This window comes from Temnothorax nylanderi, unplaced genomic scaffold, assembly GCF_030848795.1.
Source record: "Temnothorax nylanderi isolate EJ_2023f unplaced genomic scaffold, tnyl_v1.0 TNYL_tig0087_pilon, whole genome shotgun sequence".
NCBI lineage: Eukaryota > Metazoa > Arthropoda > Insecta > Hymenoptera > Formicidae > Temnothorax > Temnothorax nylanderi.
Window position 1 is genome coordinate 276,033 of NW_027249149.1, and position 15,412 is coordinate 291,444.

Below are 15,412 nucleotides of genomic sequence, written 5' to 3' on the forward strand. Positions count from 1 at the left end.
TGCGTCACACGTCTCTGCCTTTACGACGCTTAACGGCAACGTCCTTCGCCAGAGAGCAAGTAATCCAATATATACACCGTGAGAAAATGAGCCCGCCTTGTGTGCGACAGCGGTATATTGTTTCGCATTGTCGGATGCTTTCTACGAAAGGAAACGCGCACGGGCGCTTTCCACGATCAATTCTCTCGCTCTCTCAGCCACTGGGTAACTTCGCGTGCCCGTTTTTGGGAAAGTTTCCGCAAAGTTTTGCCCTTCTCTCCCCAAGTACGCGAGTGAGATAGAATGAAATTGTTTCATTTGTACAGAAGTCGCGAAGACTTCGCCACGTTATTTTTATCAATTTTTACAGCATGATTTGAACGAGAGGTACCTTGATGAGAAAGGATGGATGAATATATAAATTTCATTAAATTTGCGGCTGACACGGAGAACCCAGCCGAAATGCACGTACGTTTCGGCATGTTGACGGTGAGTTTTTTAAATAATATTTTATTTAAAAAAATATAATTATATATAATAATGCTAAGTAATTCATATTTATTATATATTTTTTTTATAGATGTTCCGGTATTTCGATGAAGGACCCGTCACGCTCTCGCTAAAGGTATGTATGTGTGTGTGTGTGTGTGTGTGTGTGTGTGTCTGCGCGTGTGCGTGTGCGTGTGTGTGTGTGTGTGTGTGTGTAATTTTAAAAACTAATTTTTATTAATTGATTTTTTTCAGTGGGTGATAGACGTCCCGGGCACGGGGCGATTACATATCGACAGCGCATACACCATCTAGAGATGCAGTTAAACGGGGAGACATCCCTGGTCTTTTGCCCACCGGAGGTTAGTATATTCATTATTAATAGCATATACATATATAATTTTTTAAAAGTATATACAATTTTTTAATAATTTTTTTTTTTTCAGAACATCACTTCATTCGATATAGTAGTGGAAGGTTACATCAATAAAAACTTACAATGGTTGGTACAAGAGGAGAAGCGGTGGCGACGAGAAGACGTCGACCATTTATGGTACGACACGCCGGAGGGTCGAGACATCGCGGAAATATTAGCTTCGATATGATATATTTCCGCGATGTCTCGACCCTCCGCGTGTCGACCCTATACGTCTCTTCGGGCTCCAGCCCTATGAGGAGTTCTATGAGGAGCCTGAGCCCGAAAATTGGAGTTAAATATTTAATTTATGCAAACTGTATTTTATTCTTAACATAAAAAATATGCAATATGTAATACATATAAAGTTGTTTGAAATACACATAAAGTACGTAAAAAATATGACACATGTACAATATCTTTATTAATATTCTTTCCAATACTGTAATATAATACACACAATACGTTACGTTATACTACATACATTTATATGTTATACTACTACATTCATACTACATACATTCATACGTTATACTACTACTACATTATATATTACGTTACATACATATACTATATACGTTATACTGTTACATTTTATACATACAATACATACGTTACAAAGGTATTCCATAATGTCCCCACGGTAACGTATCGGTCGAATCGGATATAATGTATCGCTTATCATCTTTTAATACTGCGCCAATTACAAAGAGAGAATATATATATATATATATATATACATAAGTATATACATATATACCTTAACAAAATTATTATTATATCACAAAATTGCGTTACCAAACTCAATCCAAGTGATACGTACCAACCTAAGTGGTAGTAGCCTTATTTCTCCTTAACAAAATTATATCACAAAATTGCGTTACCTAACTCAACTCAAGTAGTATGTATCTTTGTATTCCTGAGGGTCTTTCTATCAACTCAAGTGGTAGTAGTTTTAATTCTTGATAAAATTATAATATTACAAAGAATCATTTTAATCACAAATTTTAATAACATTATAAAATTAAAATAAAATAAATAAATTAAAATAAAATTAATAAATTTTTCTTGTAAAAAACTTGGCGCTGCTTTTTTAAGGTCTATCCAGACAAACTTGCATAGGTGCATAAGCATATGCATAAAGAGATGGATTGGTCTATTTCCTTTTGCACATATATATGAACGAATCAATTTCTTACGCTTATGTTGTGTAGTGTACTTGGCGCGAGACACTACCGTGTCTCTTGATCAACGCGCGTCATCTCGCGAGAGAATTATTCGTTTAATTAAACTGTTCTGTGCGGCGTTTCAAGATGCAACTGTGCAATTTTGAGCGCGCCTGTTACGCGATGTATTTAGTCTCGCGCTACATTCGCAGCGCGCCTTTCGCAGAAGCATTCATAATTATCGTGTTTATTGTCTTTTCGAGAGCACGATTTTCAGGGCGAAAGTAATTATGCGGCGAAATAATGCACTCGTCTCGCTGCTTTGAATTAAAAAGCTAGAATTAGAACATCTCTAACAGATGATCCTTCCTCGACACGCTTGATTTAGCATTTAAAACGCCGTGTAAATTAGCGGGATTACATTTCTAAAATTAGAAGGACGTGATTATGTCGAGGGTGTATTCACTTAAGAGGATTCCGAAGCGTAATTATATTTTAAGGGAGAGAAAGAGTCGTTCTTTTGTCCCCCGGGTCGTGAAGGGAGACCCGGCTTCCGCAGGGTGAGGGTCAATCACGTTGGGCTCGAGGGACCCAGCGATGCACAATGTGCTCGATTCGCTGTCGCGTGCGTGTGCGTTCGCGTGGGCGTGCGTTCGTGGGTACGAAACGCAGCCAGCTGACTCACTCGTGCGAGTGCCGAGAGTCTCTCTGCGCTCGGCGGAATCCAAAGCCGCGCGCCGCCGATTCGCTCGTAGTGCGGCCTCGCGCTCGGAACCGACAGCGCGCTGTTCCCCGTGTTCCTTGATGAATGGATATCCGAATCGAATGTTACGTTCGACGCGCCGCAGTCCGAATTGGTTCTCCGGCGAGACGCGTGCCGTCGTGATCGATGATGACGTCGACCGACGAAGAAAATTAAGTTATTCGCGAAGGAAAAGTTGCTTTTGCGGCAATATGAGCCGTCAAAAGTGTATTTTAGTGGAGACTCTCAAGAGCTGACGAGGAAAGACAGATTTTACTGGAAGGAAAGTGCGAATATACGGCAATCGAGAATTTTGCGTGTGGAAAACGCAAACTGTTTATAATGCACTCGGCGGATCCGGAATGCAATTGCGTGTCTCAAGGATTTCTTTCTCACGCGAACAATCGTGTACATTCGCGGAGTGACTCGTCATCTCGGAAGTGCGTATCGATCGCGATTCTCGCCTCGTTATCTCCATTCTTGGGATCTATAGCCTACAGCCGCGGTATTGTGCAAGTCATAGAGCGTCCGCTGCAATTGGCGCTATAACTTCTTCATGACGCTCCAAAGGACCGACCGGATTGTGTGTGTGAAAACAAAACGACCGCTCCCCCCCCACGAAGGTGTCGGGGATTCCATCGTCGATCGAAGACAGATGTTGGACTCGCGCCACAAGAAAATTATCAGGAAGAAGGGAGCGATGCATTCCCGATGCAGCTGCAGTTGTCGTACGATCGTTGCTGAACGTTGCTTCGCGTCCTGCGTTAATATTAATTATTAACTAGAAAAAAGAGAAATAGCGGAGAAAAGGGGGAAAGCGGAGTCGACGACGACGAGCGAATATTATTATGTTACTAATAATGTCGCTCCGCGAAGTCGGTCGCCGAAATTAAATTCATTCGCCGCGGCTCTGTCGGACGCTTTCCCGGAAGCGAATGCCGCGCATGCCGAAGTTTCGCGAGAGGAGACACCACGGAGATTAATAACTTGCAAGACTGTATTACGGAGTCACGACGAAATTCAGTCGGGAGATAATTCCGAGATGATACTGATTGTGAGACCGTGGATGAGTCGAAATGACTAGTGAATTGTTTACACGGTGCGTTTTTTTTTTTACTATCGGATTAAATCTCTATTCCTCGATGAGGAATAGATCAGAAAAATTCTCATCGGCAAAAATCTGAGGAGGTGCGATGCATTGAATATCCCTGCAATTCGGATTCAACCTGAGGCACGCATACGGAGAGACGCGGGAGGAGAGTTTTACGAGGAGAGGCATTGTCGAGAAAAGGCAAGGATGGCGAGTGAGGTGATGCTGGCGCCCACGCCAGCGACGTCCATACGGGAGATGGACGACGTCAGGGATATGGTTAGAAACGCGACCGTCACCACGATTTACGTAAGTCGGTCTTCGTAAGTCGCGCTACATTGTGCCGCGCAATCGGTATTCGGAATATCATTCCACTTCTCCCGATTTATATTGTCCGCACGAAAAGCATTCCTTTTGACCTAACTAATGGAATGAATATATGCATATACGCTACGTAAAGAATTACAGGTAACCCTCGAATAATATATGGTACTTGACTTGCGCGGAGCCTCGAATAGCATGGTAAAAAATTGTGACTACCTTTGAATAATAACACGGTACTTGAGTTGCACGAAGTTGGAGTCACTCAATGACAGAAATACACATACGTAGATGCATAGATACGTAGAACTTGTTATGTTTTAAAAGTTTTTTTTAATAATCTCTCGAAATCAAGTACCCAATTTATTATAGAGTCTTGAATTGCACGGTTTTCAATAATATGGAACTAATTAATCGTGTTATTCAAGAGTTTTACCTGTATAGAATTTTTGAAGGCGAGAAACTATCTTTGTGAAAGCATGCTAGAAATATGGAGGTTCGTAGAAAAGTTTTGAAAGCGAGAAATTATCTTTGTAGAAGCAGCTATAGAAATATGAAGTTTTTCCATAGGAAAGTTTCGGAACATCGTACCATCGTATAATTTTTTTTCTAAATTTTTTATGGTTTAAATTAAAAAATGATATAATTTTTGGAAGCGAGAAACTTTGTGGAAGCGGCTAAAAATATGAAGCTCCTTGTACGAAAGTTTCGCAACGTTGTCGTATAATTTTTTTTTCTAAGCTTGTGGTTCGAACTTATTGGATGCTGTTTCTCGGACACGCAATGCTTTACCTGCGGTTTTGCGTGCGGGAGCACGTGCGCCGAGACATATCATAAGCTCGCGCGAATTAAGGCGCGAAACGGCAATAATCCGCGGTTATTTCATACACGCTCTCGGCGTGACGAAGGACAATAGTGCCAAGGACAAGATTTCACTCCCGAACGCTAATCGAGTGATCGTCACGGGCGGTGAACAGCGACGGAGAAGAAAAACGCGCGTCGCCCGGAATTCGCGGCGTATACTTTCGATCTCGCGATACCATTTCGATGTCGAGCCTCTTCGCGTCAAAGTTAAGGCGATTGAGAATCTTTATTATAGGAAAACAACGCGGAATTAGCGGCGCCAAGGATAGAGCGTCGCTCTTTTAATATCGCGTATCGCCTCTTCTACTTTTCCGATTGAATCGCGGAAGAAGGCTTCTTATACTAACGCGGGCTTCCGTGGATCGCAATTTGCGACACGCTCCGTCGGCTTCTCGCTGCGCTGGAAGTGTTGTCGACTCCGTTGCACAACTAATTAATAGGTCGATCGCGTATGCGGAACGCGCCCGCCGGAGATCTTACAACTACGCGTCCAGTCGATTCTTCGCGGCGATACGCCATTACATGGAATCTTTCTAGAGTATAACTCGCGAGTGAGACATATTACGCCTCGTCGGAATATATATATTTATCGCAAGCGATTTATACGATATACCTAAGCATTCTTTTTTTTTCTTTCAATGAAGAAAGAAGAAGACAAAGAACGCTTCGAAGCATTTGTAGCATCAAATGGACCCGCAGCCTTGGTAGCCAAACGATTTGTTTGTTTCCTTTTCTTTTTTTTAAATATATAGGAGTTGGGCCTATCGATCGAGTAAAGTTGATATCGTCCATGTATCTCGTAGCCTTCCCTTCGATTTGCACTTTCGATTCGCGTCGGTCGTGGATTGTCGAAATCGCGTAGGCCGTTATAGAATGGCACTCGACTGCCCACTCAGTAATTCGCGTTTGAAATCGCACGTGCAATGTTCCGGTAAATCGGTCTGTGAAACCGTTTCACGCTTACGTAAGTTGTAATGTAAAACAATATCCCCTTTGCTGCGCGAATTCTTCTAAATTTGGCAATGTCAAGAATCAGGACATCTTTGGTTACTTTCAAGACAATTTTATTTAATTCCATGGAATTTTCATGTACTTATTAGGGTTTTTAGATAACGCGATATGACGAAAGGAAGTGTGATGTCATACGCGAGTTTTATGTAATATACGTAAGTGGAGCATTCCTTTCAAATGCACTTGTTTAATAAATGCTCGTCACTCGGAATTACACTGCGAATATCATCGATATAGCTTGTCGAGTTCAAAGCGTACCAGAGCTCCTATTGGCGAAACTAATTTCGATGCGTCAAAAGCCGTCTTAGGAGACGAACTTTGTAATTTCACTTCGACGTCATACTGCAGCTTAAGAATTTCACTTAAAACTTGGCGCAAAAATTATCACGGAAAATCGTGCGAACGTTCTCCTCTCTTAAACGTTCTCAGCTTAAAATACATCTACATTTTTTATATGTATATTCTATACGACTAGTAAAATAGAAATGTATTAACTTTAATATTAATAAAATAAAAATACTGAGAAATTAAAAATCTTTACAAAGTTTTATCACATTAACGATGGAAAGCTGCCTTTTTCTTCTCATCTTCTGTCGGCTTTATTATGACTTTCGTGGGCGGACCGAAACGTGAAAAGTGAACGACTCCGTATTTGGTAGCGGTGCCGTTGCGTGATTGTTATTCACGAAAAACCGGCGACGTGTCGAACGAATGTGTTCCATGCACCCGCAACGAATGTAAAGTTTCGAGTCGACGGATCAAAGGGAGAAAGTGCACGGTGAAAGAAAGAAAAAGAACAAATCGAGCCCGATTTCCATCGTTATATGAAGGGCCTCTCTTTTCGGCACCTCCTTTCGTTGGCTCCTTGAAACTTTTAACTTCACTCAAGTCGCTTACTTGCATTTTCTTCGAATTCGACTTTGCCACTTCAAAACACGTTAGCACACGGCTCGACAGCACTTTGCTCGAAAACTAATTAGTAATTCGCCAAGCCGTTAAATCGTTTCGAGTACATCATGCCCGTTAAGGCACTTGAGCATGCGGAAACCGTTAAAATGATTACAATTGTCAATGCAGTCAGTACTGGATTAAGATTATCTATAGTAAAGAAGATTAATGATCTTTTGATTTCTGTCAAAGTTATTCTAATGTAATCAATTTAATGTTATTATGTTACATTTGTAAGTACACTCATGCTACAATGCGCAAAATTGCATTACAATTCGAAATCGAACTATACTACAAGCTGTAATTGTAATTCATCAAGAGTCACTCGGGCTTTCCACTATGCTCTTCGTCAGTATTACATCTGTCACCGTGAAAGATTACAGTTGATACCATTTTTCGAATTACTCGTATCATCGACTGCACTTCAGTTTATTGTGTTTTACTAATCGAGTGCACTCCCTTCTAATATCCAACCGGAAACTTCTGACAGAAAGAAATCGATTCTTCGCGCATTGCTAAATGGCACGGGACGATTTTTACCTCGACATGACGAATCGCGTAATTCCGCATATAAGAATCTTTTTAGGTCAGTTCAATGTACGCGTGTCTTAGTACGCGCTTTTTGTTCATTTGAAGAAATAAAGCACGCTGCAATGTTACAATTTTTAATTCGCAATTTCTACGCGACATAATGAAATTTACAGAATTTTGTCCACAATTCTGTCGTGAATTGCATACGTCTTTCTGAAGTGAGCTTAAAGCGGCGCGCCTGTTTATCCTGCGGTTTTATCGTCCGACTGCAACGCGAGCTCCGGATGTTTAATTTCTACCTTTGGTTTCTACCTGTACACAACGCGCATTCTTGTACGCGCGTGGGTGCGTGTGGGTGTACAACACCGGTTTGCGTTCGACTCAACATGCGTTTTTTTTTATCCTTGGGGGGACGGGTAAATTTTCTGAGGGGGCGTCTATAGATTATTTTCCGAGCGATCCGCTCTTTCTGCCATCGAATAATATTATGGTAACATCTACCTCTGTACGTGTACGTACTCGCGTTTAAATTTAGGTGTGTGACGCGGAGAGATTATTTTTTCTCGTGCGATTGACGGTTTCTGTAGTATATCGGATAATCACTTTTTTTTATATCGACGCGTTTCAACGCACGTACGCGTGACGAACGAGAAGCCTATAGTTTCGGAAGTTGCTCAACCGCGAGGTAATCTTATCTCTCTCTTCGCTCTTGTCTTATCTAGAAAAAGCATAACCCGAAACTGAGATCGACCGACCCGCCTCTATCTACCCCTTAGTGTCGCGGTGTTTGCACACATGCTTATCACCGTCCGTGGCGGAGTAATCCCAAGCGGTGTCACTGCATTTGCATATCTACTTTAAAGGACGGCGCGAGGTTACAACGTTGACCGCACCATTGTCTCGCGCGAAATGCATCCGCGATACTTTCTCCGCACTCTTCACCTTAAATTTACTCGAATTGTGTCAAATATAGTCCGCAATGCGACGTAGAGAAATTTATTCTGTTTCGTATATGCATGTTCATGTCGCGGACAATAAATATGAGACATGTATTTAAATTTATAAACTGCAAATGTATATTTAACTTTTATGCGTTTGCTTAATTCATCCTGATGGAAATAATTAATCCGGTGCTCGATTACACGGGGCATAATGCAGCTGCGCTGCAGCAGGAAGGCGAACTCGGCGGAAAACGTGATGCAAATGTAAATAGGTGCACCGCGACGACGGAAGTACAAGGTGCGCCGTGACTAACGTCGTTATTGAGTGAGCTACCATTCAGAAAATTTTCAAGACGCGTGCCTGCCCGTTGTGTCTATATTTAAACAATGTCTAAAGTATGTATTACAAGAAAGAAGGGAAAAAGAGAGAAAGAGCGAAGCATTAAATATCGATACAGATGTTCCAGCAACGCATTATTTATTTTTTTTACTTGGCTTTCCTCGAGAAGATATTTACCGTAGGCGTGATAATGATTTAAAATACTGTATTCGGTCAAAACTTGTATAACGTCATAATTGCATGTGCATTTTGCATTCGCGAATGCACGCAACATTCGTTGCCGTGCATTTTTGCGAGAGTTAATTAACGTTGCCGTGCCGCGAGATTGATTAGAGGCGCATTGTAGATTAATCGGTTGTTGAATGACTCGGCACATTTCGGCCACTGCGCCGTAATTAGTTTACGAGGGGTAGCTATGAATGCTGCGAGCGCGAAAGTGGCAGAGATCTCACATAAATCACGAAGAACCGGGCTTAATTTGCGAAATTGTAAGTGTGTCTAATTCGTTTGTGAAATCCGCCGATTATTATAACAGCGATGCTCTTCACGTGCAGCATATAATAACCAATTTATTTTAGGTAGTCGCGATTTCACCTTTCTTCATTAAGATCGACAATTATTACAGTCGCAAGAACCTCTGATTTTAATGTCATTTGTTTAACTTCGTCTCTACATTGTAAACGTTTCTTTTTGCTACAATAAATATATTTTGTTAATCTAGAATTAAAAATGTAAAAAAAAATATTTCCTTTTAAGCATCTAATTTAAGAAATAAGGTCTCGTTAATTTATTGCAGCTTAGAAACTTATTTGCTTACAAGTCGAAAGCTGAGCGAGTAATTGTTTTAGTTAATTGATTAAAAATTTGTCAATCACTTTCACGAATCTCTATTTGAATTATTATCTGCGTTCTCTTTGAGGCACACCACACATATTGGAATTCGTTGGCCGAAGGATTAATGGGTGATCGAAGTACTCGCCAATACGCGGCGGTCGCTGTCGCGGACAGCGCGGAAGCCCAAACGGACCTCAAATATACCACACGTCGCGTGGAAACGCGAAGTCTACAATTATGCGCGAGTAGTCGTCGGCGAGACGGCTGCCGGGACCGGCTCTTTGAAGCGTAAATATAGCGCACAAAACGACACGGAGGCTTTACCGCGAAGTGAATGGCGGTAAAGCGCCCTTCTCTCTCCCGCCCCTTCCGGCTCCTCGATCATCCATCGACCCGTGAATTAATCGCGAAAAAAATACCGTGCGCGTATACCTTTACCGATGCACAACGAACATATCCGCGACAAAGGACCGGGATAATTTTCGCGATCTGCGTTATCATCGTCGAGCGGGAGCGAGCGAATGCGCGGCTGGATGGGCATTAATTATATCATCCCGTGAGGAGAGGAAGTCGTGCGCTGGGCGTAACAAAAATCTTTATGGTGCACAATATGTAGAAACATATGCGGCGTGTGTATAATGATATGCGCAAGGCGTACATGCCGTTTATCGTAAACGTGCACGCACGCACGTACGTACATACATACGCATGCACGCATGCATTCACTCATGCACGCACGGACGGGAAGAACTGCAGTTTCATTTCGCCGAGCGGTAATTCAGGTCATTGACTCATCGACGAGAATATTTGTTGGACGTCGTTGAGAGTAGGATGAAAGACAGACGAGAGAGAGTGAAAGAGAAACAATTCTGTTGCAGTATCATATTTCGCGAAGGAGGAGCAAAAAATATATATACGGGGTATCCAGGCATATCTGTGCAACGTTAGTAAAGTGATATTCTTGAGACAGAGAAATAAATTGGCTGTTATTCGGGAGAGGGTGCGACAAACTTTGCACCTGCCAGAATATTTCTGTAATGATAGTAAAGCGACTCTTGAAATAGAGAGAGGTACAAATTCGTCGCATCTCGAGAATAGGTCAAATTATAGGTGTTCTATAAATCACACGTAATAGCGATAATTAAAGTCAAAGGGTTAAGTAAAACGTTATTTAACGTCGAGAATTCAAGAGAATTAACATTTCAAATAAAGCTTCAGCGGAATAGAGATCTACAGTTAATTACCAGCGGATCTCATGGCAATGATTTATCGATTGATCATGAAAAATATCAAGGGGAGCCGATTTTTAAGCCGTAATTTTTTTGTACAGAAAGGAAGAAATTGTAAAAGGCGACACTTCGGTGTTATTGCTTTGAAATCGCGACGTAGCCCGTAGCTCTCGGGTCGTTAAACCCTCCGCAATTAACGAAGAAGTGGACATGCTCAGACGGTCCTCGCTTCAAAACGATCATTGCCTCCAACAAAGAAACAGATGAATGAGAATCGTAGATAAGATCGGCTGGGGTTTCCGGTCGCGCGCTCGCTTCCCTCGCAGTTCTCCCTCTCCTTCCACCTGGTCTTCCTTCCGGAATCGCCCGTCGAGTAGCACCTTTAATCCTTTCTCCTCACGGCGATAAAACGTTTGAAGTTTTCTGTCGAAGAGTCTCGAGTTTTAAATTTGCCTTCATATTCTTCTTCACGCGGCTCTGAAGAATGTCGTCATCCAGATTTTTCACTTCCTACATAAAATCCTGAAAGTTATTAAATCACTGTTAGTTTTTATTATTTACTACACTTGACAAAGTGGAATTTTTGACGTGAGTTTTCACGTGCATCGCGCTCCGCGTGTCGCTGTCGGACAAAGGGAATGTTTTGATTGATATTGTTTGATTGTGTCCGAATTTGAACGTCTTCCTGAACAGATTGAAAGGATTAATTGGCGCAAAAGGAAGGATTTGCGCGGCTCAACGAACCGCCTTGTTCCTCACTTCGGCATTGTATCGTTGCACCGTGAATGCGCCGCAACGCGACGTCCATACCGCGAAATCGTGGATGTATGCCGGTCGTTCGATCCTGCCGGCGGAGGAAAGTAGAAAGTCGCACATGTTTACAGATCGTACACGTTAATCGGACGTGAAACGCAGGTGCACACACGCGACTTCGCGGGAAGTCGATCGTTCCGAACGAGGTTCTCGTTAACGGGCCTCCCATTAACGATTCCTCGAAAACATTCTCCATCCGGCATCGCAATTTGAGCGTGGCGCGTTAAAATTCGAAGGAAATCGAGATCCGGGAAATTCAACATCAATTTGCTCTTTCTTCGCACAGTTAGATCAAGTTTTAAAAATGATCAGAGATAAATACCGAAGGTGAAACGTATTCTTGCGGATTTAATGCGGACTTCCGTAATAAAAGTCGAAGTAAAGAAATCGTGAGTGAACTAAGTAATCTTTATATCGTGAATAATTTGCTTCGTAGCTACAAATACATATCGAGATTATGTATGCGAGATTCGAATCGAGCTCGGTGTTACGAATCGATGATTCCACGATAAACGAACGGCGGGGCACAAGTGTACAGCATTGCCTTCGGGCTTAACATTTCATTATCTCCAATTTAGCCGGTATGCTCACTTCGCGGAACTGCACGTTTCGGCTGGAATCTCTATTAACGCATTTTACGCTTATCAAACGATCGAGCCTTATACGCGTCACGTCGTCTAGGCGCCACTGAAGACGGTAACGCAGCACCGGTCTTATCAATTTAACCGCGAGATAGGTCCTCGGTCGCGCGATTGCTGAGAACCATCCGCGAGCTTTATCATTAAAGGTAGCGTTGTAATTATCGCGATTCGTCTCGTTTCTCCCTTGGTTTCGAGTGTCATGCAGGAGGAATCCGACTCGTCTTCTTATCGATCGCGAGGAACACGTCACTGCGATTAGATACCGATTGTGTTTTACACGGTTTATCGCCGGATTTAGAAAGTTATTCCACCTGATCTTTATGACTGCAATTTCAAAGGTCACGACGATTTATGGACGTACAAATGCACGCACTTGCGCCGAGTAGTAACCCTGTTTCTGATGGTCCTATAAGCATTTAAATATTTATTATAATTGGTACATGTCACATAGAGTGTGTGCAATATTTGGAAATAAATTATTATCTCAAAAATATGCATTTACGATGCTAATTACCTCCGCAAAATTATGAATGCCGCTTTCTTAAATTGATTCAAGCCGCATTCAGAGTAACTTATTTTGTCGCTCAGTTTGTCATTGCATTACAGAATTGGTTAGATTTAGGTTTCACTCGGTGACGCTCTGTATTCCCGGCGACCTCGTTACAAAGTTGGAGAGAGCACACGCCTAGCTCCCGTTCTCTTTACGAGTGACATCGAGGCAATTTTGCTGCACGTCTGTCCTGTATCTCGTCATCGCCCTAATACATAACCCATCGTTTACTCGGAATTACTTTCAAATCACATTTATTCGGATCAATGAATATCGTTTATCTGATTCTCGATCGACAAATTTAATTATCCAGCTGGTTGTTGGTCGCTATAAATTATTAGTTCTCAATAAAATGTAGTTACGGAATGTAATGTTTTATGACATCGACAGACGTTTGCAAAGATAGAACAATAATTAATAAATATTTTATGATAGGTGTACAGTTTCTCGATTTTCCAAGCTCGATTATAAGCTAGTCAAAGGATCTATTAAATTATGATTTCTTTGTATCGATACGCTTTTTATCTCGCCTCGCCTTTCCTGTTAAAATATTACGATAGGCGTATGCCCTTCGTTTAATAGGTATCCACATAGAACTTCCATTTCGAGTTGCATATATGGAGCGTATCGGAAGTCGCGTGTCTTTCGTAGACGTGCAATTAAAATCCCGATGCATTATCTTCATCGCACGAACGTATTTGTACATCGCAGCTATGCGGAATACGAGCTCGTACCGATTTACATTCACAATCTAAATCGTCTTCCTCGATTGCAACGAGAAATAATTCGAGCGAGGGCTTGTACCGGAATCGATACGTCTTCGTTTGTGCGATCGGGGAGTATATCGATCGGCGTGAATAATCACTTTCACATTTAGCAACGTCGGGCGCGAGAGATACCTCGCGCCTAAACGTAAAGTGGCTTTAACGAGTCACGACGTGTGGGACGTGAGATGCGCTCTCGCAGCCGCGATCGTTGCACGAGTTTATCGTCGGCGATATCCACGACGGCTCGGGAATGACTTCTATACTTATTGCGGCGCGACGTAGGCGTTTCTCATGAGAATTACCACGCTCGTCCGTAATTAGCCGCATGAATCAAATGCTATACGGCTACTTTTACGACGAGAGGCAGGCTCCTTGCTGTCGCTGTTCGTTAATAGATTCGTGCAGGTGCGTCACGCATAAAATTGAAACTTACTTTCGAGATAATGTCTTAAGCGTCGACAGAGTCGCACACGTCCACAATAATTTGTTTTTAAAAAGCGAAAGGAGAATTGAATCTTCCAATTAAACGAAAAATATTAAATCTAATATTACCACGATTTTAATTTTGTATTCTTCATTAGTAATACTCGTGATAATGACAACTAATTTTCCTCGAACTGGTGAGATAATATTACGTTAACAATCGGAGAGTTGGTCAAATTAACAAAGTTTTGTCGCCGATCTGACCCCGGGCCACTTTTCGCATTGGTTTTCGCTCCCAATGTATTTATAGTCGCAAGACACTCTCATAGCGCGGACTGTCGATGAACGAACGGTTACGTAATACGAATGCAGTTACGTAATAATCGTTAATTACGTATTGCTCGTTGATTACTTCCACGCATGAAATCGACGGGGCCCGCCATGAGGCGAGGTAAAAACTGTACAGCAGTCCTGATAGAATGATCGTGACCGTGGCGACTCCGAAGCCCGCCTTTTCCGCGTCGGGGGGAACGGATCGGTCGAAACGGTAACTTCCCCGCGCGCGCTAAGTCGGCCTTACACGGCCAAATAGGCCATCGCGGGAATTCAGGCCGATCGGTATCCGACGATTAACGACGCGCGCGAGCGAGGCGCACGATCGCCCGTAAACTCGATCGCGTCGTGATTTTTCTCCTCCTCGGCGAAGCCAGAGGCCGAGGCGAAGAAAAACGGACTGTCGATGCGCGGAAATCATCAGCTGGAAATTTTTAATGCAACGCGCGCCCGCGCGCGCACGTTTAACGAAGTCCATCGTAATTTGCTGCGTTAATTACGGACGAAAATGATGATTATATAAGTACGTCGCGGTACAGTTAACCCAAGCGGGATAGCAACCGTACACGCAGCCTAGAGCCCGCGATATCGCGATGCGGTAATTCGTTGCCGAGTGAAAAAAGAAATGAGTCACTCGTCTGCCCGGCATATCTAAATTGATGGCCCTCTTTCGTCTCGCGTATATACACACCGAGGTCGGGTGTTGAATAATATAACAATACGCTGTTTAACAGTTCTATAAATTTTCAGACAACGCCCTGATATCGACAAAATTCATTCCAGATAAAAAATTTCTTTTTTACACATAATTTTTTAAAATACATTCTTGTATTACCTATACTTGGATTCTTCAGTTTTGTCTCGATAATCCGTTTCTGGTATCATTAATCTGGAGTATATAGAATGTACCGTAATCCGTCCTTGGCCACCGATCGCTCGCGACTACAAAAAGCGCATTCCAGTATCGGGGTATCGATGCACCGGC

At 42.4% G+C, this 15,412-nt stretch overlaps 1 protein-coding gene across 11 annotated transcripts in view; it reads left to right on the plus strand.

Annotated features, from left to right (window-relative positions):
• Positions 1–15,412, plus strand: part of Patronin (calmodulin-regulated spectrin-associated protein patronin) — a 58,827-nt gene that overhangs the window by 7,377 nt on the left and 36,038 nt on the right. Inside the window, exon 1 of one of the 11 annotated variants that reach the window (XM_071710214.1) lies at positions 2,570–4,190. The exons of the other annotated variants lie outside the window; for them this stretch is intronic. Within the exon in view, the coding sequence (XP_071566315.1) occupies positions 4,089–4,190 (102 nt within the window). The 5' untranslated portion in view covers positions 2,570–4,088. Of the gene's footprint in view, positions 1–2,569; positions 4,191–15,412 lie in introns of those variants that run through there. 11 annotated transcript variants of the gene reach the window in all.